The sequence below is a fragment of the Manihot esculenta genome, chromosome 16 (genome assembly GCF_001659605.2).
Source record: "Manihot esculenta cultivar AM560-2 chromosome 16, M.esculenta_v8, whole genome shotgun sequence".
In the NCBI taxonomy this organism is placed as follows: Eukaryota; Viridiplantae; Streptophyta; class Magnoliopsida; order Malpighiales; family Euphorbiaceae; genus Manihot; species Manihot esculenta.
This window is the reverse complement of record NC_035176.2, coordinates 18,382,448-18,409,103: the sequence shown is the minus strand read 5'-3', so window position 1 is coordinate 18,409,103 and position 26,656 is coordinate 18,382,448. Positions and strand designations below refer to the sequence as shown.

The window sequence follows — 26,656 nt, the reverse complement described above, 5'->3', positions numbered from 1 at the left end:
ACCTTGATCTGGCCGAAATTGTGATATACTTCCTTTTTCGTCCATATTGCCTTACCTATTTCAATTGATTGCAGTAAATTATAGGAATTAATTTTGAATTTTGAATTTTGAATTGGGTTGAATCCAGATTATGAGATAAAAGAAATTCTGCCTATTTCCTAAAGTGCACATTTAAGGAAAGTGCATCTAAATTGATTTGATGTCAAATCCTTCTTTTAACACCAGAATTTTCGTCCATGTTTCTGATCTGAGAGAAATTTATATTTTTTTTTCTGATTCTATTTGTGGTGTTTTGATACTTGCCTTTTTGGGTAGATTTAAGCAGATCCATATTTAATTTGCATTGAAGTGAATTAAATTCAAACTTTTGTCCAGATTCGTCTTTATTTCAATTCAAAGTTTCTTTTTGGTTTAAGCTTGCTTTTACTTCCTTGACATTGCTGGAGTATTGTTTGCTTATATCTATACTCTAGGTAATATTTTTCAAGTAGCACAAAACCTAGTTCATGTGTTACTTTCCAAATTGTCAGTGTCTTCTTTCTAGTTTTTGCGCGCTTCGTTCTTTCTTTAGGTTTTCTTTCTTTTTGTTTCATTAAACGCACCTTGTGGTTAGTTGGTTGACCTTAGTTTCTGAAGTGCAATTGAAGAATCAGCAAAAGAGTGGTAAGTGTGCAAACACTTGAGTTCTTTCTTTTCTAACACAATATTTGCTAGTTCTCTTTGTTCTTTGTTGATTCAAGGTAGGATGAGTAAAGATCAGAATATCTCACCAGCGTCCACTTCTACAAGAATACCTCAAAGAACTCATAATTGCAATAATGACTGTGATGATTCGGATGTGTTTGTTAATAATGTGTTGCTTGCTGCACATTGTGAGATGCTTGTTGCTAGGCGTGCTCTGAATATGCAGGTTAAGGAAGAAAGCCTGGAACAACGGGAAAACATATTTCACACTAGGTGTTTGGTTAATGGAAAAGTGTGTACTGTCATTATTGATGGAGGTAGTTGTGCAAATGTGGCTAGTGTGTATATGGTGGAGAAATTGGGCTTGGCTTCTATTAAACACCCTAAGCCATACAGATTGCAATGGTTGAACGATTGTGGTGAGGTCAGAGTTACACGCCAGGTGGTTATACCATTTTCTATTGGTAGGTATAAGGATGAGATCTTGTGCGATGTGGTACCTATGCAGGCAAGCCATATATTGTTGGGTAGGCCGTGGCAATATGATAGAAAGGTGCAACATGATGGGCTCAATAACAAGTACTCCTTCACTCATGAAGGACAGAAGCTTATACTCGCTCCTTTATCACCTCAAGAGGTATATGCCGATCACATAAAAATGCTGGAGAGGGAGAGGGAGGCTTCGGCCTTGGCTACAAAGGTGAGTGAGAGCTTGAGTTCTGTGGGAAAAATGAGAGAAAAGAGTGAGTTTGAGGGTAACGAGGCTGGAAAAGAATCAAGACTAGTTCAAGGAGGGAAGATGGAGAAAGAAAAGGAGAAAGAAGAGGCTAAAGTTCCAATGTCAACTTCCATAGAGATTCAACTTGAAGAGGAAGTTGTAATGCATGCATCTAATGTAGTTGTTCTTGAAAATTCCATTAATGAGCTTATAGAAGAGGTTGTGAATGATGGTGGACATGGGGAGCACATGATTGATGAGGTGGAGGAGGTGAATAAGACTGTTTTGGAAGTTGTAGAGGAGAATGGGTCACATCCACATGATCTTTCTATGACTAATATTTTTATATCTAGTTCATTTGTTCTTGATGTGCAGGTTGTTGATGAAAACATCCATGATGAAAGTTTTATACTATTTCCACCTATTCAAAAGGAGGTGTTTGAAGATACATGGGTGCCTAACGCTTTCCTTCTTGACATAAATATCAGCAAGATTCGAGGACGAATCTTTTCTAAAGAAAGAGGGAATGATATGGATCCAATAGGACAAAGTTCTAACAATGGTGTGGAGCAAACTTATATCATTCCAATGGATCCAAGAGTAGTTCAAAATCATATTCATATAATCCATATATATTTGGGGCGTGCTTTAATTCATATGGGACAGATTTGGTGCAACACTTGCAATCATAGGCTGAGGGAGCCTAATCAAACCTATGGGCTAAAACTACATAAAGGAAAGCCTAAAGTGAAGATCAAGTAAGGCTTTTGTGAAGATTCAACTTTGTTAGGATGGGCTTGCTAGTTTTATTATTTAAACACTTGTTTTATTTTAGTTTTGTTTGGGCTTGTATTCTGGCCATATTTTATCTTTTAAGTTTTAGAGTGTTGGGCCATGTTGTGGGCTTATATTTTAATACCTATGTGTTATTTTAGTGTGTGATTAGGCTTGGGTCTTATGTGTTTAAGTCAGGCCCAAGAAGAGTGTCTTAGGGTTTTATTTGTTTTTCTCCTTACTATATAAGGATAAGAAACAATTGTAAGAGGCAGCTTTTAATCAAACTTTTCAGAATTTCTTTCATGCCTTTGGCGTGTATTGCTTTGAGTGAGAGTGAGGATTTGCTTTCATCAATTGCACCAGGAATCTTGGCTAACTTATCAACTATTCGTTGTGGCGTTTGTCGGATTCTCATCTAAATCCTTCGATCATTGGTGTTTCAGCTTCTCTAAGTTTGGGGTGCCATAGGAGGTGGGTTTATCAGATCTTTGGATTCCGTATCTACTTGTGCGTGTGGGTTTGAGGCTTGTGCCATAGGGTTCCGCGTCAATAAGAAACAATTGTAAGAGGCGGCTTTTAATCAAAGTTTCAGAACTCTTTTCATGCCTTTGGCGTGTATTGCTTTGAGTGAGAGTGAGGATTTGCTTTCATCAATTGCACCAAGAATCTTGGCTAACTTATCAACTATCCGTTGTGGCGTTTGTCAGATTCTCATCTAAATCCTTCGATCATTGGTGTTTCAGCTTCTCTAAGTTTGGGGTGCCATAGGAGGTGGGTTTATCAGATCTTTGGATTCCATATCTACTTGTGCGTGTGGGTTTGAGGCTTGTGCCATAGGATTCCGCCTCAGTTGGTATCAGAGCCAAAGTGAGGTAAATTCTTATTTATCTTAGGATCTAGGGGTTTTTGAGTTTTTCTTGTCTTTCTTGTTATTTTCGGTGAAAGCTTGTGTGTCCATGGCTGCACCATCTTGATTATTAGTCATAAAAAAAAAATCGAAATAAAAAAAAAAACGAAAATCAAAAACAAAAACAAAAAGAAAAAGAATTGCCTTTGCTATAGTTATCTTGATCTGGCCGAAATTGTGATATCCTTCATTTTTCATCTATATTTTCTTACCTATCTCAATTGATTGCTGTAGTTTATGGGAATCAATTTTGAATTTTGAATTTTGAATTGGGTTGAACCCAAATTAGGAGACAAAAGAAATCTGCCTAATTCCTTAAGGTGCACATTTAAGGCAACTGGATCTAAATCGATTTGGTGTCAAATCCTTTTTTTTTAATGCCCATTTTCGTCCATGTTTCTGATCTGAGAGAAATTTATATTTTTTTTTTCTGATTCTATTTGTGGTGTTTTGATACTTGCCTTTTTGGGTAGATTTAAGTAGATCCATATTTAATTTGCATTGAAGTGAATTAAATTCAAACTTTTGTCCAGATTCGTCTTTATTTCAATTCAAAGTTTCTTTTTGGTTTAAGCTTGCTTTTACTTCCTTGACATTTCTGGAGTATTGTTTGCTTGTGTCTATACTCTAGGTAATATTTTTCAAGTAGCACAAAACCTAGTTCATGTGTTACTTTCCAAATTGTCAGTGTCTTCTTTCTAGTTTTTGCGCGCTTCGTTCTTTCTTTAGGTTTTCTTTTTTTGTTTCATTAAACGCACCTTGTGGTTAGTTGGTTGACCTTAGTTTCTGAAGTGCAATTGAAGAATCAGCAAAAGAGTGGTAAGTATGCAAACACTTGAGTTCTTTCTTTTCTAACACAATATTTGCTAGTTCTCTTTGTTCTTTGTTGATTTAAGGTAGGATGAGTAAAGATCAGAATGTCTCACCAGCGTCCACTTCTACAAGAATACATCAAAGAACTCATAATTGCAATAATGACTGTGATGGTTCGGATGTGTTTGTTAATAATATGTTGCTTACTGCACATTGTGAGATGCTTGTTGAAGGCGTGCTCTGAATATGCAGGTTAAGGAAGAAAGCCTGGAACAACGGGAAAACATATTTCACACTATGATGTGAACCAGCATGGGAAGCAAGGCAAGGATCCCTTGGAGCTACAACAAGGACCATTGACAAGGAATAAAGCAAGGAAGTACGGCGTTACTCTTGGATTGCATATTCAAGAATTTATTACAAGAGAGATGACTGAAATTGCTAGGGATAAGTGCGAGAAGGAACTTGAAGGTCATTCGAAGCTGATTACGTTGCTGGGTGTATGCATGGATGAAGCAGAAGCAAATTGAAGATTTGTAGCGCTCGCTACCATTATCAAAGTCGCGCTCGCGACATTCAGTTAGCCGAAGATACTTTTGTGTTTTGTGGAAGTTAATTTTTGGAGCACATCATGGAGGAAGATAGTGGAGAATCAGCCCGAACCATAAGCAGGTTGTGGTTTCGTCCCTGAGGTTGTGGTTTCTGCTGGAACTATTGAGGCATACGAGAATGTGGTTGGTTTTTAAAGACTTGGCAGTTATTTTTGTTATTTTAGCTTGTTTCCCTGTTGGGATAGGAATTCTGACTTAGTATTTGTTTTCCTTTTCCAACTAGGTTTAGGTTTTTGCCTTACACTATAAATAAGGCCTTAAATTCTTATATCAGGGACTTTTTTTGTTTTGACAAATTTAATTCAGATTTGCTTTATGCAAATTTCGGCCTTCTTTGAGAGAGTGAGAGTTTGCTTCTTTCATTGATTGCATCACGAATCAGACCAACTTATCAATTTCGATTGTGGCGTTCTTCTGATCCGTTCTACAAAATCCTTCCGTTATTAGTGTTCTAGCTTCGCTAAGCTTAGGGTGCTATAGAGGGTGGTTTATCCACGTTCTTGGAATCTATATCAGAGGTGCGACGGGGTTTGAGGACTAAGTGCCATAGGGTTCCGCGTCATTTGGTATCAGAGCCAACAACAGGTAAATCTTTATCTATCTGTCTTTCTAGGGCTGTGTTATATTTTCGTTTTTTTGGTATCTTAGTTTCGAATTTCGTTAGGGTTCATTGTCTTCAATTCGTTTCTGTCCAATTCGATTCCAATTGTTAGGTCCTGGATTGTCCATCCAAAATCATTGTGTTGCTTGCTATTTTGTTATTTGGCAATTCGGTTTCTTTTAGCAGCCATTATTTCCCTTCGAACTGAATCTGTTAGTGAATTTTTTTGATACACACTCAAGAATTTCGTGTGGTGTTGTTTGAGACCCAAGCAAGGGGATAACAAAAAAAAAAAAAAAAAAAAAAAAAATTGCTCCAACAAAAAAATTTTTCTTTTTAGTCTTGCTATTTAAGTATTAAGGATCAGTTCTAGGTGGGTTACAATTAAGTGAAAATTTTGCTTCAGATTTTTTTTTCCACCATTGAGGGGCTGCTGTTCTTTTATTTCAAATTGCATAGTATAGTAGCATTCTTGGGGTGTCTTCAAACCAGCGTTTGGGGTAGAAGATTTAGGTCCATAAATCAGCTTACCAAGAGCGAGTTGGTTTTGATACATTCTGACCAGAATTGTCTATTTTATTGCCCTCTTGTTTCTATTTTGTTTTTGAGCTAGCGTTGAAATTCCATTACATTGCTGAGTATCATTTGTTTGTTTCGATACTTAGTTTTCAATCGTGTAGTGCAAACGTTCTTGTGCCGCCTCCGGATACTTGTCAAGTTGTCTTCTAGGTGTCTAGGGATTAGGATCCTACCTTTTTGAACGTACTTGGCAGATTGGTGAGTGAACCTTGGTTCTGAAGTGCAATCGAAGAATCGGCAATAGTGAGGTAAGAGCGAAACACTTGTTAATTCTTTCTTTCAGTTACTAATTGTTTCTTGTGAGTTTCTCTGTTGTGGTCATGACTAGTGGGAATGGTAAAGATGTTGCTTCAATTTCTAGCAATTTTGAGACATATATGCAGCAAAGTAATGAGAAGATGGAAGAGATGGCAAGAATGATGGCCACCCTACAAGAGAACATGAATCTAATGATGAGGGAGAGGGTACAACAGCCCGCACCTCCAGTGAGATTACCACGACGAATCTTACCAAGGGGAGGCGAAGAGGAGGTCATTAGGAGAGCAGCAAGAGGAGGTCGAGGTGATCAGGAAGAGGTGGCTGAAAACTACCAAATTGTGACTGACAATGACCTTAGTTCCATCAAGATGAAGGTACCCGAATTTAAAGGGAATAACAATGCGGAAGAATACATTGAATGGGAGCGAAAGGTGGAACAAATTTTTGAGTGTCATAATTACTCAGAAGAAAAGAAGTCCCATATCGCAGCCGTGGAATTTAGGGGATATGCTACATTCTGGTGGGATCAACTCAAGTCTAGTAGAAGAGGAAAAGGATTGCGACCCGTGCCGGAGTGGGAGGCCTTGAAAGACTTAATGAGAATAAGGTTTGTTCCTTCTCATTACTATAGGGATTTGTATAATAGGTTGGCAAGACTGGTCCAAGGAGGTAAGAGTGTTGAAGAATACCACAAGGAGATGGAGATGACCATGGCCAGGGCTGACATTGAGGAGGATGAACACAGGCTAATGTCCAGATTTCTGGGAGGTCTAAATTCCAACATTGCAAGTGAGCTGGAAATGTATGATTACAATTCCATGGAAGAGTTAGTTGAGAAAGCCATGAAGATTGAAAGGAAAATCAAGAACAAGAGCTCCACCAAATATGGGAAGTTCCAGAATGTGGGAGGAAGTAGTTCAACCTTTAAGGGGTCTTCAAATGATTTGCCCTCAAAAGGTGGAGATTTCAAGAATTCCTTCCAAAGGAGCAATCCTCCACCTACAAGTGGAAAAGGGATGAATGGAGGTTCAAATAAGCAGCAGTCAGGTATTCCTAATACTACTCCTAGTAGAAATATTAAGTGTTTCAAATGTTTAGGAAATGGGCATATTGCATCTCAATGTCCAAATAGGAGAGTTATGATTGCTACTGATGATGGGGGTTTAGTTTCTGATTCTGACCATAGTGATGGTGATAATAATGATATGAATGATATGCTTGATGATGTTGATGAGTGTGAAGAAGAAGTTGAGAATGCGTTGGTTGCTGAACGTGGTGATATGTTAGTTGCTAGGCGTGCTTTGAATATGCAAGTGAAAGAAGAAGGTCTAGAGCAACGAGATAACATATTTTATACTAGATGTTTAGTTGAAGGTAAAGTTTGTATGCTCATCATTGACAGTGGTAGTTGCACCAATGCTGCAAGTGAGACAATGGTGGAGAAGCTGAAATTGACTTGTTTAAAACATCCACATCCATATAGACTACAATGGTTTAATGATAGTGGAGAGGTGAAGGTTACTAAACAAGTGAAGATACCATTCTCTATAGGCTGGTATAAAGATGGAGTGTTGTGTGATGTAGTTCCTATGCAAGCTGGCCATATGTTGTTAGGAAGACCATGGCAATTTGATAGGAAGGCGCAGCATGATGGGTATTCAAATAGGTACACATTTACCTATGAAGGAAAGCTGGTTACTCTTGTACCCTTATCACCGTTGGAGGTGTATGAAGATCATCGGAAGATGCATGAAAAAGCAAAGCAAGATTCGACCAAAAGGGGTGCTACTTTAAAAATTAAGGGAAGTGCGAGAGAACATGATAAGGAGAGTGAATGTGAGAAGAAATTGGGAAAGGAGGCCAGAAAAGAAAATAATCAAATAAATGGCCCATTGGTGAGAGAAAACCAAGGAAAGGTGAAACAAACTTTTTATGCGAAACCAAGAGAGCTTAAATTTGCAATATCTAACGAGCAGCCGTTATTGCTCATTAGATATAAAGAAACTTTGTTTACTAATGTTGATGTTTCACTTGACCATTTGCCTTCTAGTTTTGTGTCTATGTTGCAGGATTTTCAAGATGTGTTTCCAGAGGAGCTGCCTAGTGGTTTACCGCCATTAAGGGGAGTTGAACACCAAATCGACTTCATACCTGGTTCGACGATTCCAAATAGACCAGCATATCGAAGTAACCCAATGGAGACCAAGGAGATGCAACGACAAGTGGAGGAGCTGTTGGAGAAAGGCTTGATTAGAGAGAGCTTAAGCCCTTGTGCCGTTCCTGTTTTGCTGGTACCAAAGAAAGATGGCACGTGGAGGATGTGTGTCGATTGTAGGGCTGTAAATAAGATCACGGTGAAGTATCGACATCCCATTCCACGACTTGACGACATGTTGGACGAGTTACATGGTGCAAGGTATTTTACTAAAATTGATCTTATGAGTGGATATCATCAAATTCGTATGAAACCTGGGGATGAGTGGAAAACAGCTTTTAAAACAAAATATGGCCTATATGAGTGGTTAGTAATGCCTTTTGGGTTGTCTAATGCACCGAGTACATTTATGAGATTAATGAACCATGTTTTGAGAGCTTATTTGGGCAGATTTGTTGTTGTTTATTTTGATGACATTCTGATCTATAGTAAGACATTAGATGAGCATTTAGAGCATGTTAGGATAGTGTTGGAAGCTTTGAGAACAGAAAACTTATATGCCAAGCTTAAGAAATGCACATTTTGCATGGATAGGCTTGTTTTTCTTGGCTTTGTTGTGAGTGCACAGGGATTAGAAGTTGATGAAGAGAAAGTGAAAGCTATAAAGGAATGGCCTGTTCCTAAGAACGTGACTGAAGTGAGGAGCTTCCATGGGCTAGCAAGTTTCTATAGAAGATTCGTGAAGGATTTTTCTACCATTGCAGCACCACTCACTAGCATTATCAAAAAGGAGGTTGGATTTCAGTGGGGAGAAGAGCAGCAAAAGGCGTTTGAGAATTTGAAAGGGAAGTTGACATCTGCACCTGTCTTAGCTTTGCCTAATTTTGATTCAATTTTTGAGATTGAATGTGATGCTTCTGGTGTAGGTATTGGGGCTGTGCTGATGCAAGAGAAGAAGCCAATAGCATATTTTAGTGAAAAACTCAATGGTGCACAACTGAGTTATTCTACATATGACAAGGAGTTACATGCTTTGGTGAGGGCGTTGGACGTGTGGGAGCATTACTTGCTGCCAAAGGAGTTCGTGATTTATACTGACCATGAATCCCTCAAGCATTTGAAGGGCCAAGGTAAGTTGAACAAACGGCATGGTAAGTGGATCGAACGAATTGAGAGATTTCCATATGTGATTAAGTACAAGCAAGGTAAAGATAACGTTGTTGCTGATGCGTTGTCTAGGAGATATACATTACTTTCTGTTTTGAGTTCTAAGTTGCTTGGATTTGAGTATATTAATAACTTGTATGTTGGTGATGTTGATTTTGGCAATGTTTATGTTGCATGTGAACAAGGAGCTTTTAATTCATTTTATAGGCATGAGGGATATTTATTTAAGGGAAATAAATTATGTGTGCCCAGATGTTCCATGCGTGAATTGCTTGTTTTGGAATCTCATTGTGGTGGTTTAATGGGGCATTTTGGTGTGTCTAAGACTTATGATATTCTGCTTGAGCATTTTTATTGGCCATCTATGCGTAAGGATGTTGGGAAGTTATGTTCTGCTTGTATTGCATGTAGACAGGCGAAATCTAAGTCTATGCCTCATGGTCTTTATATGCCATTGCCTGTACCTAGTTCTCCTTGGATTGATATTAGCATGGATTTTGTGCTTGGTTTGCCTAGAACTAAGAGAGGTAGAGATAGTATTTTTGTGGTGGTTGATAGGTTTAGTAAGATGGCACATTTCATTGCATGTCATAAAGCTGATGATGCGAAAGTTGTTGCTGATTTGTTCTTTCGCAATGTTGTGCGCTTACATGGAGTGCCTCGGACTATTGTTTCTGATAGGGATACAAAGTTCTTGTCCCATTTTTGGCGTGTTTTGTGGAGTAGACTAGGAACTAAGCTTTTATTCTCTACTACTTGTCATCCACAAACAGATGGGCAAACTGAAGTTGTGAATCGTACTCTTGGTACGTTATTGCGATCTATAGTGGGTAAGAATTTGGCTACTTGGGAAGATTGTTTACCTTTTATTGAATTTGCTTATAATCGTTCTATTCATTCTTCTACAGGTTATTCGCCATTTGAGCTAGTTTATGGCTTTAATCCACTAACTGTTCTTGATCTTTTGCCATTACCTTCTAATGAACTTGTAAGTTTAGATGGAGAGAAGAAAGCTGACTTGGTGAAAGCTTTGCATGAGAAAGCACGAGCTAACATGGAGAAAAAGACCAAGACGTATGCTGATATTGCGAATAGGGGTCGCAAGAAGATGGTGTTTGCTCCTGGAGAGTGGGTTTGGGTGCATTTTCGCAAGGAGAGGTTTCCAAATCAAAGGAAGAATAAGCTGGATGCGCGTGGTGATGGTCCATTTCAAGTCTTGGAGAAGATCAATGACAATGCTTATAAGATTGACTTGCCTGGTGAGTATGGTGTTAGTGCCACTTTTAATGTTTCTGATTTGTCTCCTTATGACGATGCAGATTTGAGGACAAATCTTTTTAAAGAAGGGGAGAATGATGTGAACCAGCATGGGAAGCAAGGCAAGGATCCCTTGGAGCTACAACAAGGACCATTGACAAGGAATAAAGCAAGGAAGTACGGCGTTACTCTTGGATTGCATATTCAAGAATTTATTACAAGAGAGATGACTGAAATTGCTAGGGATAAGTGCGAGAAGGAACTTGAAGGTCATTCGAAGCTGATTACGTTGCTGGGTGTATGCATGGATGAAGCAGAAGCAAATTGAAGATTTGTAGCGCTCGCTACCATTATCAAAGTCGCGCTCGCGACATTCAGTTAGCCGAAGATACTTTTGTGTTTTGTGGAAGTTAATTTTGGAGCACATCATGGAGGAAGATAGTGGAGAATCAGCCCGAACCATAAGCAGGTTGTGGTTTCGTCCCTGAGGTTGTGGTTTCTGCTGGAACTATTGAGGCATACGAGAATGTGGTTGGTTTTTAAAGACTTGGCAGTTATTTTTGTTATTTTAGCTTGTTTCCCTGTTGGGATAGGAATTCTGACTTAGTATTTGTTTTCCTTTTCCAACTAGGTTTAGGTTTTTGCCTTACACTATAAATAAGGCCTTAAATTCTTATATCAGGGACTTTTTTTGTTTTGACAAATTTAATTCAGATTTGCTTTATGCAAATTTCGGACTTCTTTGAGAGAGTGAGAGTTTGCTTCTTTCATTGATTGCATCACGAATCAGACCAACTTATCAATTTCGATTGTGGCGTTCTTCTGATCCGTTCTACAAAATCCTTCCGTTATTAGTGTTCTAGCTTCGCTAAGCTTAGGGTGCTATAGAGGGTGGTTTATCCACGTTCTTGGAATCTATATCAGAGGTGCGACGGGGTTTGAGGACTAAGTGCCATAGGGTTCCGCGTCACACTAGGTGTTTGGTTAATGGAAAAGTGTGTACTGTCATTATTGATGGAGGTAGTTGTGCAAATGTGGCTAGTGTGTATATGGTGGAGAAATTGGGCTTCGGTTCGATTAAACACCCCAAGCCATACAGATTGCAATGGTTGAACGATTGTGGTGAGGTCAGAGTTACACGCCAGGTGGTTATACCATTTTCTATTGGTAGGTATAAGGATGAGATCTTGTGCGATGTGGTACCTATGCAGGCAAGCCATATATTGTTGGGTAGGCCGTGGCAAAATGATAGAAAGGTGCAACATGATGGGCTCAATAACAAGTACTCCTTCACTCATGAAGGACAGAAGCTTATACTCGCTCCTTTATCACCTCAAGAGGTATATGCCGATCACATAAAAATGCTGGAGAGGGAGAGGGAGGCTTCGGCCTTGGCTACAAAGGAGAGTGAGAGCTTGAGTTCTGTGGAAAAAATGAGAGAAAAGAGTGAGTTTGAGGGTAACGAGGCTGGAAAAGAATCACGACTAGTTCAAGGAGGGAAGATGGAGAAAGAAAAGGAGAAAGAAGAGGCTAAAGTTCCAATGTCAACTTCCATAGAGATTGAAATTGAAGAGGAAGTTGTAATGCATGCATCTAATGTAGTTGTTCTTGAAAATTCCATTAATGAGCTTATAGAAGAGGTTGTGAATGATGGTGGACATGGGGAGCACATGATTGATGAGGTGGAGGAGGTGAATAAGACTGTTTTGGAAGTTATAGAGGAGAATGGGTCACATCCACATGATCTTTCTATGACTAATATTTTTATGTCTAGTTCATTTGTTCTTGATGTGCAGGTTGTTGATGAAAACATCCATGATGAAAGTTTTATACTATTTCCACCTATTCAAAAGGAGGTCTTTGAAGATACATGGGTGCCTAAAGCTTTCCTTCTTGACATAAATATCAACAAGATTCGAGGAAGAATCTTTTCTAAAGAAAGAGGGAATGATACGGATCCAATAGGACAAATTTCTAACAATGGTGTGGAGCAAACTTATATCATTCCAATGGATCCAAGAGTAGTTCAAAATCATATTCATATAATCCATATATATTTGGGGCGAGCTTTAACTCATATGGGTCAGATTTGGTGCAACACTTGCAATCATAGGCTGAGGGAGTCTAATCAAACCTATGGGCTAAAACTACACAAAGGAAAGCCTAAAGTGAAGATCAAGCAAGGCTTTTGTGAAGATTCAACTTTGTTATGATGGACTTGCTAGTTTTATTATTTAAACACTTGTTTTATTTTAGTTTTGTTTGGGCTTGTATTCTGGCCATATTTTATCTTTTAAGTTTTAGAGTGTTGGGCCATGTTGTGGGCTTATATTTTAATACTTATGTGTTATTTTAGTGTGTGATTGGGCTTGGGTCTTATGTGTTTAAGTCAGGCCCAAGAAGAGTGTCTTAGGGTTTTATTTGTTTTTCTCCTTACTATATAAGGATAAGAAACAATTGTAAGAGGCGGCTTTTAATCAAAGTTTCAGAATTCTTTTCATGCCTTTGGCGTGTATTGCTTTGAGTGAGAGTGAGGATTTGCTTTCATCAATTGCACCAAGAATCTTGGCTAACTTATCAACTATCCGTTGTGGCGTTTGTCGGATTCTCATCTAAATCCTTCGATCATTGGTGTTTCAGCTTCTCTAAGTTTGGGGTGCCATAGGAGGTGGGTTTATCAGATCTTTGGATTCCATATCTACTTGTGCGTGTGGGTTTGAGGCTTGTGCCATAGGATTCCGCCTCAGTTGGTATCAGAGCCAAAGTGAGGTAAATTCTTATTTATCTTAGGATCTAGGGGTTTTTGAGTTTTTCTTGTCTTTCTTGTTATTTTCGGTGAAAGCTTGTGTGTCCATGGCTGCACCATCTTGATTATTAGTCATAAAAAAAAATTGAAATAAAAAAAAACGAAAATCAAAAACAAAAACAAAAAGAACAAGAATTGCCTTTGCTATAGTTATCTTGATCTGGCCGAAATTGTGATATCCTTCCTTTTTCATCTATATTTTCTTACCTATCTCAATTGATTGCTGTATTTTATGGGAATCAATTTTGAATTTTGAATTTTGAATTGGGTTGAACCCAAATTAGGAGACAAAAGAAATCTGCCTAATTCCTTAAGGTGCACATTTAAGGCAACTGGATCTAAATCGATTTGGTGTCAAATCCTTTTTTTTTAATGCCCATTTTCGTCCATGTTTCTGATCTGAGAGAAATTTATATATTTTTTTTTTTCTGATTCTATTTGTGGTGTTTTGATACTTGCCTTTTTGGGTAGATTTAAGTAGATCCATATTTAATTTGCATTGAAGTGAATTAAATTCAAACTTTTGTCCAGATTCGTCTTTATTTCAATTCAAAGTTTCTTTTTGGTTTAAGCTTGCTTTTACTTCCTTGACATTTCTGGAGTATTGTTTGCTTGTGTCTATACTCTAGGTAATATTTTTCAAGTAGCACAAAACCTAGTTCATGTGTTACTTTCCAAATTGTCAGTGTCTTCTTTCTAGTTTTTGCGCGCTTCGTTCTTTCTTTAGGTTTTCTTTTTTTGTTTCATTAAACGCACCTTGTGGTTAGTTGGTTGACCTTAGTTTCTGAAGTGCAATTGAAGAATCAGCAAAAGAGTGGTAAGTGTGCAAACACTTGAGTTCTTTCTTTTCTAACACAATATTTGCTAGTTCTCTTTGTTCTTTGTTGATTTAAGGTAGGATGAGTAAAGATCAGAATGTCTCACCAGCGTCCACTTCTACAAGAATACATCAAAGAACTCATAATTGCAATAATGACTGTGATGGTTCGGATGTGTTTGTTAATAATATGTTGCTTACTGCACATTGTGAGATGCTTGTTGCTAGGCGTGCTCTGAATATGCAGGTTAAGGAAGAAAGCCTGGAACAACGGGAAAACATATTTCACACTAGGTGTTTGGTTAATGGAAAAGTGTGTACTGTCATTATTGATGGAGGTAGTTGTGCAAATGTGGCTAGTGTGTATATGGTGGAGAAATTGGGCTTCGGTTCGATTAAACACCCTAAGCCATACAGATTGCAATGGTTGAACGATTGTGGTGAGGTCAGAGTTACACGCCAGGTGGTTATACCATTTCCTATTGGTAGGTATAAGGATGAGATCTTGTGCGATGTGGTACCTATGCAGGCAAGCCATATATTGTTGGGTAGGCCGTGGCAAAATGATAGAAAGGTGCAACATGATGGGCTCAATAACAAGTACTCCTTCACTCATGAAGGACAGAAGCTTATTGTTACGGATCCAATAGGACAAATTTCTAACAATGGTGTGGAGCAAACTTATATCATTCCAATGGATCCAGAAGTAGTTCAAAATCATATTCATATAATCCATATATATTTGGGGCATGCTTTAACTCATATGAGACAGATTTGGTGCAACACTTGCAATCATAGGCTGAGGGAGTCTAATCAAACCTATGGGCTAAAACTACATAAAGGAAAGCCTAAAGTGAAGATCAAGCAAGGCTTTTGTGAAGATTCAACTTTGTTATGATGGGCTTGCTAGTTTTATTATTTAAACACTTGTTTTATTTTAGTTTTGTTTGGGCTTGTATTCTGGCCATATTTTATCTTTTAAGTTTTAGAGTGTTGGGCCATGTTTTGGGCTTATGTTTTAATACTTATGCGTTATTTTAGTGTGTGATTGAGCTTGGGCCTTAGGTGTTTAAGTCAGACCCAAGAAGAGTGTTTAGGGTTTTATTTGTTTTTCTCCTTACTATATAAGGATAAGAAACAATTGTAAGAGGGAGCTTTTAATCAAACTTTTCAGAATTTCTTTCATGCCTTTGGCGTGTATTGCTTTGAGTGAGAGTGAGGATTTGCTTTCATCAATTGCACCAGGAATCTTGGCTAACTTATCAACTATTCGTTGTGGCGTTTGTCGGATTCTCATCTAAATCCTTCGATCATTGGTGTTTCAGCTTCTCTAAGTTTGGGGTGCCATAGGAGGTGGGTTTATCAGATCTTTGGATTCCATATTGGCTCTGATAAATAAGAATTTACCTCACTTTGGCTCTGATACCAACTGACGCGGAACCCTATGGCACAAGCCTCAAACCCACACGCACAAGTAGATATGGAATCCAAAGATATGATAAACCCACCTCCTATGGCACCCCACACTTAGAGAAGCTGAAACACCAACGATTGAAGGATTTAGATGAGAATCCGACAAACGCCACAACGAATAGTTGATAAGTTAGCCAAGATTCCTGGTGCAATTGATGAAAGCAAATCCTCACTCTCACTCAAAGCAATACGCGCCAAAGGCATGAAAATAATTCTGAAAATTTGATTAGAAGCTGCCTCTTACAATTGTTTCTTATCCTTATATAGTAAGGAGAAAAACAAATAAAACCCTAAACAATCTTCTTGGGTCTGACTTAAACACCTAAGGCCCAAGCTCAATCACACACTAAAATAACGCATAAGTATTAAAACATAAGCCCAAAACATGGCCCAACACTCTAAAACTTAAAAGATAAAATATGGCCAGAATACAAGTCCAAACAAAACTAAAATAAAACAAGTGTTTATATAATAAAACTAGCAAGCCCATCATAACAAAGTTGAATCTTCACAAAAGTCTTGCTTGATCTTCACTTTAGGCTTTCCTTTATGTAGTTTTAGCCCATAGGTTTGATTGAGCCTAAAGTGAAGATCAAGCAAGGCTTTTGTGAAGATTCAACTTTGTTATGATGGACTTGCTAGTTTTATTATTTAAACACTTGTTTTATTTTAGTTTTGTTTGGGCATGTATTCTGGCCATATTTTATCTTTTAAGTTTTAGAGTGTTGGGCCATGTTGTGGGCTTATATTTTAATACTTATGTGTTATTTTAGTGTGTGATTGGGCTTGGGTCTTATGTGTTTAAGTCAGGCCCAAGAAGAGTGTCTTAGGGTTTTATTTGTTTTTCTCCTTACTATATAAGGATAAGAAACAATTGTAAGAGGCGGCTTTTAATCAAAGTTTCAGAATTCTTTTCATGCCTTTGGCGTGTATTGCTTTGAGTGAGAGTGAGGATTTGCTTTCATCAATTGCACCAAGAATCTTGGCTAACTTATCAACTATCCGTTGTGGCGTTTGTCGGATTCTCATCTAAATCCTTCGATCATTGGTGTTTCAGCTTCTCTAAGTTTGGGGTGCCATAGGAGGTGGGTTTATCAAATCTTTGGATTTCATATCTACTTGTGCGTGTGGGTTTGAGGCTTGTGCCATAGGGTTCCGCGTCAGAACCCTATGGCACAAGCCTCAAACCCACACGCACAAGTAGATACGGAATCCAAAGATTTGATAAACGCACCTCCTATGGCACCCCAAACTTAGAGAAGCTGAAACACCAATGATCGAAGGATTTAGATGAGAATCCGACAAACGCCACAGCAAATAGTTGATAAGTTAGCCAAGATTCCTGGTGCAATTGATGAAAGCAAATCCTCACTCTCACTCAAAGCAATACACGCCAAAGGCATGAAAGAAGCTCAAAACACCGAGACATACCAAACCAACACAATTGATGGTGACTTGAGCTCCATAAAGATGAAAGTTCCTGAATTTAAAGGGAATAACAATGCTGAAGAATACATTGAATGGGAGAGAAAACTGAGCAAATCTTTGAGTGTCATAACTATACCGAGGAGAAGAAGTCCCATATCGCCGCCGTTGAGTTCACGGGTTATGCCTCTTTCTGGTGGGATCAATTGAAATCCACTAGGAGGAACAAGGGCTTAAGGGCAGTTCCACCATGGGACTACTTGAAAGAGTTGATGCGCCAAAGATTTATTCCTTCGCACTATTATAGGGATTTGTACAACAGGTTGGCAAGACTGGTGCAAGGAGGAAAGAGTGTGGAAGAATACCACAAGGAGATGGAGATGATGATGGCTAGGGCTCATATTGAGGAGGATGAGCAAATGTTGATGTCCAGATTTCTAGGTGTTCTTAACCACTACATTGCTGAAGAACTTGACATGTACCAATACAATACCATGGAGGATATGGTAGATAAAGCAATGAAAATAGAAAGGCGACACAAGGGCAGAAATAATCTTAAACTCACATACAAGTCCTCAAATAGTGGTGGTGGATCTCCAGGCTATAGAAGTGGAGAAAAGAAAGATTACAAAAGCCCAATCCAAGGGGGCAAAGATTCGGTCCCCACTAACAAAGGACCTTCTCAAGGGAATAACAAGGAACAGTCAGGTACTTCTAACTCTTCTAACCCCAATAGAGAGATAAAATGTTTTAAATGTTTGGGAAAAGGATATATTGCATCTCAATGTCCTAATAAAAGAGTTATGATAGCGACTGCTGATGGGGGTGTAGTGTCTGATTCAATTCATAGTGATGATGAGATATATGCTAATATGACTGAATTGATTGATGCTCATAATGACTGATGATTCGGATGTGTTTGTTGATAATGTGTTGCTTGCTGAACGTGGTGAGATGCTTGTTGCTAGGCGTGCTTTGAATATCCAGGTTAAGGAAGAAAGCCTAGAACAACGGGAAAACATATTTCACACTAGGTGTTTGGATAATGGAAAAGTGTGTACTCTATTAAACACCCTAAGCCATATAGATTGCAATGGTTGAATGATTGTGGAGAGGTTAGGGTTACACGCCAAGTGCTTATACCATTTTCTATTGGTAGGTACAAGGATGAGATCTTGTGTGATGTGGTACCTATGCAGGCAAGCCATATGTTATTGGGTAGGCCATGGCAATATGATAGAAAGGTGCAACATGATGGGTTCAATAACAAATACTCCTTTACTTATGAAGGACAGAAGGTTATACTCGCTCCTTTATCACCTCAAGAGGTATATGCTGATCAAATAAAGATGCTGGAGAGGGAAAGGGAGGCTTCGGCCTTGGCTACAAAGGGGAGTGAGAGCTTGAGTTCTACGGTAAAAATGAGAGAAAAGTGTGACTCTGAGGGTAAAGAGGCTGGAAAAGAATCAAGACCAATAAATGGCCCATTGGTGAGAGAAAAGATGCAAGAGGGGAAGGCAAAACAGACATTTTATGTGAGAGCGAGAGAGGCTAAGAGTGCTATATCTTTAGGGCAGCCCATGTTGCTTATAAGATATAAGGAGATTTTATTTACTGACACTGATATTAACCTTTCTTCTTTGCCTTCTAGTTTTAAGTTTATGATGCAGGAATTCACTGATGTCTTTCCAGATGAGCTACCTAGTGGATTGCCACCGTTGAGGGGGATTGAGCATCAAATAGATTTCACACCTGGTTCTAGCATTCCAAATAGACCAGCTTACCGAAGCAATCCAATGGAAACAAAGGAAATGCAAAGGCAAATTGACGAGTATAAGGAGAAGGGATTGGTGAGAGAAAGTTTAAGTCCATGTGCCGTTCCTGTGCTGCTTGTTCCAAAGAAGGATGGCACTTGGCGAATGTGTGTTGATTGTAGAGCAGTTAACAAGATCACAGTGAAGTATAGACATCCTATACCTCGACTACATGACATGTTGGATGAGCTTCACGGTGCCAGGTACTTTACAAAAATTGATCTTATGAGTGGATATCATCAGATTAGGATGAAACCTGGTGATGAATGGAAAACTGCATTTAAGACAAAGTATGGTTTGTATGAATGGTTAGTTATGCCTTTTGGTTTGTCAAATGCACCTAGTACTATTTGAGGACTGGAAATCTTTCTTTTCTCCACTTATATAGCCTGGAAATCCACCACCACTATTTGAGGACTTGTATGTGAGTTTAAGATTATTTCTGCCCTTGTGTCGCCTTTCTATTTTCATTGCTTTATCTACCATATCCTCCATGGTATTGTATTGGTACATGTCAAGTTCTTCAGCAATGTAGTGGTTAAGACCACCTAGAAATCCGGACATCAATATTTGCTCATCCTCCTCAATATAAGCCCTAGCCATCATCATCTCCATCTCCTTGTGGTATTCTTCCACACTCTTTCCTCGTTGCACCAGTCTTGCCAACCTGTTGTACAAATCCCTATAATAGTGCGAAGGAATAAATCTTTGGCGCATCAACTCTTTCAAGTAGTCCCATGGTGGAACTGCCCTTAAGCCCTTATTCCTCCTATTGGATTTCAATTGATCCCACCAGAAAGAGGAACAAGGTGTATGCTGACAGGGCAAATAGGAGACGGAAGAAAGTGGTGTTTGTTCCTGGTGATTGGGTTTGGGTGCACTTCCGAAAGGAACGATTTCCAAATCAGAGGAAGAATAAGCTAGATGCTCGTGGTGATGGTCCATTTCAAGTCTTAGAGCGAATCAATGACAATGCTTATAAAATAGACTTGCCAGGTGAGTATGGGGTTAGTGCTACCTTTAATGTGTCTGACTTGTCTCGTTTTGACTATGTTCCAGATTTGAGGACAAATCTTTTCGAGGAAGGAGGGAATGATACGAACCAGCAAACCCAATCACATGAGAATCAAGGAAGCAAGGATCCATTGGTGCTCCCTAGTGGACCAGTGACAAGGAGCAAAGCTAAGAAGCTTGAAGCAGCTATGAACTTACGCATTCAAGAACAAGTAACACAAGAATTGACTGAGCTTGCCTTTGGCAAATGTCTCGTGAAGCTTGAAGACACACCTAAGCTACTCACCTTGCTTAAGGTGTGTAATGGAGATAGCGCTGTCTAATTTATTCAGCATTGATATGATGGGCTTGCTATATTTTATGATTTAACACTTGTTTTATTTTAGCTTTGTTTGGGCTTGTATTCTGGCCATATTTTATCTTTTAAGTTTTAGAGTGTTGGGCCATGTTTTGGGCTTATGTTTTAATACTTATGCGTTATTTTAGTGTGTGATTGGGCTTGGGCCTTAGGTGTTTAAGTCAGACCTAAGAAGAGTGTTTAGGGTTTTATTTGTTTTTCTCCTTACTATATAAGGATAAGAAACAATTGTAAGAGGCAGCTTTTAATCAAACTTTTCAGAATTTCTTTCATGCCTTTGGCGTGTATTGCTTTGAGTGAGAGTGAGGATTTGCTTTCATCAATTGCACCAGGAATCTTGGCTAACTTATCAACTATTCGTTGTGGCGTTTATCGGATTCTCATCTAAATCCTTCGATCATTGTTGTTTCAGCTTCTCTAAGTTTGGGGTGCCATAGGAGGTGGGTTGATCAGATCTTTGGATTCCGTATCTACTTGTGCGTGTGAGTTTGAGGCTTGTGCCATAGGGTTCCGCATCAGTTGGTATCAGAGCCAAAGTGAGGTAAATTCTTATTTATCTCAGGATCTAGAGTTATTTTTTTGAGTTTTCTTTTCTTCGCTATTGATTTCGGTAAAAGTTTTTGTATTCATGGCTGCACCTTCTTGAGAAATTGTCACATAATCTCTTTTGGAGGAAAATTCGAAATCCAAAAAAAAAAAAATCACCTTTGCCTTATTTACCTTGATCTGGCCGAAATTGTGATATGCTTCCTTTTCATCCATATTTCCTTACCTATCTCAATTGATTGATGTAGTTTATGGAAATCAATTTTGAATTTTGAATTGGGTTGAATCCAGATTAGGAGACAAAAGAAATCTGCCTATTTCTTAAGGTGCACATTTAAGGCAACTGCATCTAAATCGATTTGGTGTCAAATCCATCTTTTAATGCCCATTTTCGTCCATGATGCTGCACTTAGTGAGATTTTTTTATTTTTTTAGTCTATTTGTGGGGTTTTGATACTTGCCTTTTCGGGTAAATTTAAATAGATCCGTATTTAATTTGCGTTGAAGCGAATTAAATTCAAACTTTTGTCCAGATTCGTTTTTATTTGAATTCAAAGTTTCGTTTTTTGTTTAAGCTTGCTTTATTTCCTTCACATTGCTGGAGTTTGTTTTGCTTGTGTCTATACTCTAGGAGATATTTTTCAAGTAGCACAAAATCTAGTTTGTGTGTTACTTTCCAAATTGTCAGTGTCTTCTTTCTAATTTTTGTGCGCTTCCTTCTTTCTTTAGGTTTTCTTCTTTGTTTCATTAAACGCACATTGTGGTTGGTTGGTTGACCTTAGTTTCTGAAGTGCAATTGAAGAATCAGCAAAAGAGTGGTAAGTGTGCAGACACTTGAGTGCCTTCCTTTCTAACACAATATTTGCTAGTTCTCTTTGTTCTTTGTTGATTTAAGGTAGGATGAGTAAAGACAAGAATGTGGTGGATAGTACTGGTGAAAGTGAATCGGACATGGGTAACGATTCTGAGATCTTTAAGAAATCAGTCAGTGGTGAGTTACAAAGGCTCAGTAGGGCTCTTGAGAGGATGACCGTAAGTATGGAGAGTTTGAAAGTCTCACAGGCTTCCACTTCTACAAGAATGGCCCATCGAATTCTTAACCCCGATAGACCACAAGTCCGAGAACCTCAAGTTCGAGGTGAAGCTGATGATACAGAAGATATTGTCGGACAAGGAAGGGGGAGAGGAGAAGTTCATGGAGGTAATAGAACTAGCGTAGGGTGGAATAGAGGTGGAGATGCTAGACTTGGCAGAAATGATGATGACACCGAGACATACCAAACCAACACAATTGATGGTGACTTGAGCTCCATAAAGATGAAAGTTCCTGAATTTAAAGGGAATAACAATGCTGAAGAATACATTGAATGGGAGAGAAAAACTGAGCAAATATTTGAGTGTCATAACTATACCGAGGAGAAGAAGTCTCATATCGCCGCCGTTGAGTTCACGGGTTATGCCTCTTTCTGGTGGGATCAATTGAAATCCACTAGGAGGAATAAGGGCTTAAGGGCAGTTCCACCATGGGACTACTTGAAAGAGTTGATGCGCCAAAGATTTATTCCTTCGCACTATTATAGGGATTTGTACACCAGGTTGGCAAGACTGGTGCAAGGAGGAAAGAGTGTGGAAGAATACCACAAGGAGATGGAGATGATGATGGCTAGGGCTCATATTGAGGAGGATGAGCAAATGTTGATGTCCAGATTTCTAGGTGGTCTTAACCACTACATTGCTGAAGAACTTGACATGTACCAATACAATACCATGGAGGATATGGTAGATAAAGCAATGAAAATAGAAAGGCGACACAAGGGCAGAAATAATCTTAAACTCACATACAAGTCCTCAAATAGTGGTGGTGGATTTCCAGGCTATAGAAGTGGAGAAAAGAAAGATTACAAAAGCCCAATCCAAGGGGGCAAAGATTCGGTCCCCACTAACAAAGGACCTTCTCAAGGGAATAACAAGGAACAGTCAGGTACTTCTAACTCTTCTAACCCTAATAGAGAGATAAAATGTTTTAAATGTTTGGGAAAAGGACATATTGCATCTCAATGTCCTAATAAAAGAGTTATGATAGCAACTGCTAATGGGGGTGTAGTGTCTGATTCTGACCATAGTGATGATGAGATATATGCTAATATGACTGAATTGATTGATGCTCATAATGACTGAAATGATTCGGATGTGTTTGTTGATAATGTGTTGCTTGCTGAACGTGGTGAGATGCTTGTTGCTAGGCGTGCTTTGAATATCCAGGTTAAGAAAGAAAGCCTAGAACAACGGGAAAACATATTTCACACTAGGTGTTTGCTTAATGGAAAAGTGTGTACTCTCATTATTGATGGGGGTAGTTGCACAAATGTGGCTAGTGTGTATATGGTGGAGAAATTGGGTTTGGCTTCTATTAAACACCCTAAGCCATACAGATTGCAATGGTTGAATGACTGTGGTGAGGTTAGGGTTACACGCCAAGTGCTTATACCATTTTCTATTGGTAGGTACAAGGATGAGATCTTGTGTGATGTGGTACCTATGCAGGCAAGCCATATGTTGTTGGGTAGGCCGTGGCAATATGATAGAAAAGTGCAACATGATGGGTTCAATAACAAGTACTCCTTTACTTATGAAGGACAGAAGGTTATACTCGCTCCTTTATCACCTCAAGAGGTATATGCTGATCAAATAAAGATGCTAGAGAGGGAGAGGGAGGCTTCGGCCTTGGCTACAAAGGGGAGTGAGAGCTTGTGTTCTGCGGTAAAAATGAGAGAAAAGTGTGAGTCTGAGGGTAAAGAGGCTGGAAAAGAATCAAGACCATAAATGGCCCATTGGTGAGAGAAAAGATGCAAGAGGGGAAGGCAAAACAGACATTTTATGTGAGAGCGAGAGAGGCTAAGAATGCTATATCTTTATGGCAGCCCATGTTGCTTATAAGATATAAGGAGATTTTATTTGCTGACACTGATATTAACCTTTCTTCTTTGCCTTCTAGTTTTAAGTCTATGATGCAGGAGTTCACTGATGTCTTTCCGGATGAGCTACCTAGTGGATTGCCACCGTTGAGGAGGATTGAGCATCAAATAGATTTCATACCTGGTTCTAGCATTCCAAATAGACCAGCTTACCGAAGCAATCCAATGGAAACAAAGGAAATGCAAAGGCAAATTGACGAGCTTATGGAGAAGGGATTGGTGAGAGAAAGTTTAAGTCCATGTGCTGTTCCTGTGCTGCTTGTTCCAAAGAAGGATGGCACTTGGCGAATGTGTGTTGATTGTAGAGCAGTTAACAAGATCACAGTGAAGTATAGGCATCCTATACCTCGGCTAGATGACATGTTGGATGAGCTTCACGGTGCCAGGTACTTTACAAAAATTGATCTTATGAGTGGATATCATCAGATTAGGATGAAACCTGGTGATGAATGGAAAACTGCATTTAATTTAAGACAAAGTATGGTTTGTATGAATGGTTAGTTATGCCTTTTGGTTAGTCAAATGCACCTAGTACGTTTATGAGGCTAATGAATCATGTGTTGCGTGCATACTTAGGAAAATTTGTAGTTGTTTACTTTGATGACATCTTGATCTATAGCAGGTCTCTCGACGAACATATTGAGCATGTTAGGTTGGTTCTGCAGGTTTTGAGGCAAGAGAGCTTGTATGCTAAACTTAAGAAGTGCACATTTTGTATAGATAGACTTGTTTTCCTTGGTTTTGTTGTGAGTGCACAGGGCATTGAGGTAGATGAAGAGAAGGTGAAAGCTATAAAGGAGTGGCCTATTCCTAAATCTATTTCAGATGTGAGGAGCTTTCATGGCCTTGCAAGCTTTTACAGGAGGTTTGTGCGCGATTTCTCTACGATTGCAGCACCACTCACAGGAATTATTAAGAAGGAAGTTGGGTTCAAATGGGGAGAGGAGCAATAGAAAGCTTTTGACCGCTTAAAAGGGAAGTTAATATCTGCTCCTATATTATCTTTACCTAACTTTGATAAAACTTTTGAAATTGAGTGTCATGCTTCAGGTGTAGGTATTGGGGCTGTGTTGATGCAAGAGAAGAAACCAATAGCCTATTTCAGCGAGAAGTTGAACGGAGCACATCTCAATTATTCAACCTATGAAAAGGAGTTGTATGCCTTGGTGAGAGCACTGGACGTGTGGCAACACTATCTCCTGCCCAAGGAGTTCGTGATACATACGGATCATGAGTCCTTAAAACACTTGAAGGGACAAGGCAAGTTGAATAAGAGGCATGGTAAGTGGGTTGAGTTTATTGAACAATTCCCAAATGTGATTAAGTATAAGCATGGGAAAGACAATGTGGTTGCAGATGCTTTGTCTAGGAGGTATGCTTTAATTAATGCTGTGAGTTCTAAATTGCTTGGTTTTGCGCATGTTAAAGACTTGTACATTAATGATGTTGATTTCGACAATGTGTTTGTGGCTTGTGAGATTGGAGCTTTTAACTCTTTTTATAGGCATGATGGTTACTTGTTTAAGGGTAAGAAATTGTGTGTACCTAGATGCTCTATGCGTGATTTGCTTGTGCTTGAATCTTGTTGCGGTGGTTTGATGGGGCATTTTGGAGTACATAAGACTTATGACACCTTATTTGAGCATTTTTATTGGCCTTCAATACGCAAAGACGTTGAGAAAGTGTGTGCTTCTTGTATTGCATGTAGACAGGCAAAGTGTAAGTCTATGCCTCATGGTCTTTATATGCCTTTACCTATTCCTAGTTCACCTTGGATGGATATTTCTATGGACTTTGTGCTTGGCTTACCTAGGACTAGGCGTGGTAGAGATAGCATATTTGTTGTTGTCGACAGGTTTAGCAAGATTGCTCACTTCATTCCTTGCCATAAAACTGATGACGCCATCAATGTCGCTGACTTGTTCTTCCGGGAAGTGGTTCAACTTCATGGAGTGCCAAGGACAATTGTGTCAGATAGAGATACAAAGTACCTTTCGCATTTTTGGAAAGTATTGTGGGGTAAGTTGGGTACTAAACTCTTATATTCTACTACTTGTCATCCACAGACAGATGGCCAAACAGAGGTGGTGAATAGAACTCTTGGTACCTTACTCAGAGCTATAGTGGGTAAGAATTTGAACACTTGGGAATATTGCTTGCCTTTCATTGAGTTTGCATATAACAGTAGCATACATTCTTCTACGGGGTTTTCTCCATTTGAGCTTGTTTATGGTTTTAACCCACTAACTGTACTTGATCTTGTTCCTTTACCTTTACATGAGCTTGCTAGTTTAGATGGTGCTAAAAAGGCAGAATTGGTGAAGTCCTTACATGAGAAGGCTAGGTCTAACATAGAAAAGAGGAACAAGGTGTATGCTGACAGGGCAAATAGGAGACGGAAGAAAGTGGTGTTTGTTCCTGGTGATTGGATTTGGGTGCACTTCCGAAAGGAACGATTTCCAAATCAGAGGAAGAATAAGCTGGATGCTCGTGGTGATGGTCCATTTTAAGTCTTAGAGCGAATCAATGACAATGCTTATAAAATAGACTTGCCAGGTGAGTATGGGGTTAGTGCTACCTTTAATGTGTCTGACTTGTCTCGTTTTGACTATGTTCCAGATTTGAGGACAAATCTTTTCGAGGAAGGAGGGAATGATACGAACCAGCAAACCCAATCACATGAGAATCAAGGAAGCAAGGATCCATTGGTGCTCCCTAGTGGACCAGTGACAAGGAGCAAAGCTAAGAAGCTTGAAGCGTTATTTTAGTGTGTGATTGGGCTTGGGCCTTAGGTGTTTAAGTTAGACCCAAGAAGAGTGTTTAGGGTTTTATTTGTTTTTCTCCTTACTATATAAGGATAAGAAACAATTGTAAGAGGCAGCTTTTAATCAAACTTTTCAG

The 26,656-nt window shown here is 39.0% G+C and overlaps 1 protein-coding gene and 1 pseudogene across 1 annotated transcript in view; both read left to right on the top strand.

Moving 5' to 3' along the window:
• The window catches only part of LOC122722084, an 85,082-nt gene extending 68,579 nt beyond the window's left edge, over nucleotides 1–16,503 (top strand). Inside the window, exons 9-10 of the mRNA XM_043951737.1 lie at nucleotides 6,019–6,322; nucleotides 16,486–16,503. Coding sequence (XP_043807672.1) covers nucleotides 6,019–6,322; nucleotides 16,486–16,503 — 322 coding nt within the window. The remainder of the gene's footprint in view (nucleotides 1–6,018; nucleotides 6,323–16,485) is intronic.
• Nucleotides 16,504–23,216: 6,713 nt separating this feature from the next.
• LOC122722083 lies at nucleotides 23,217–26,380 on the top strand (annotated as a pseudogene).
• Nucleotides 26,381–26,656: the final 276 nt, after the last annotated feature.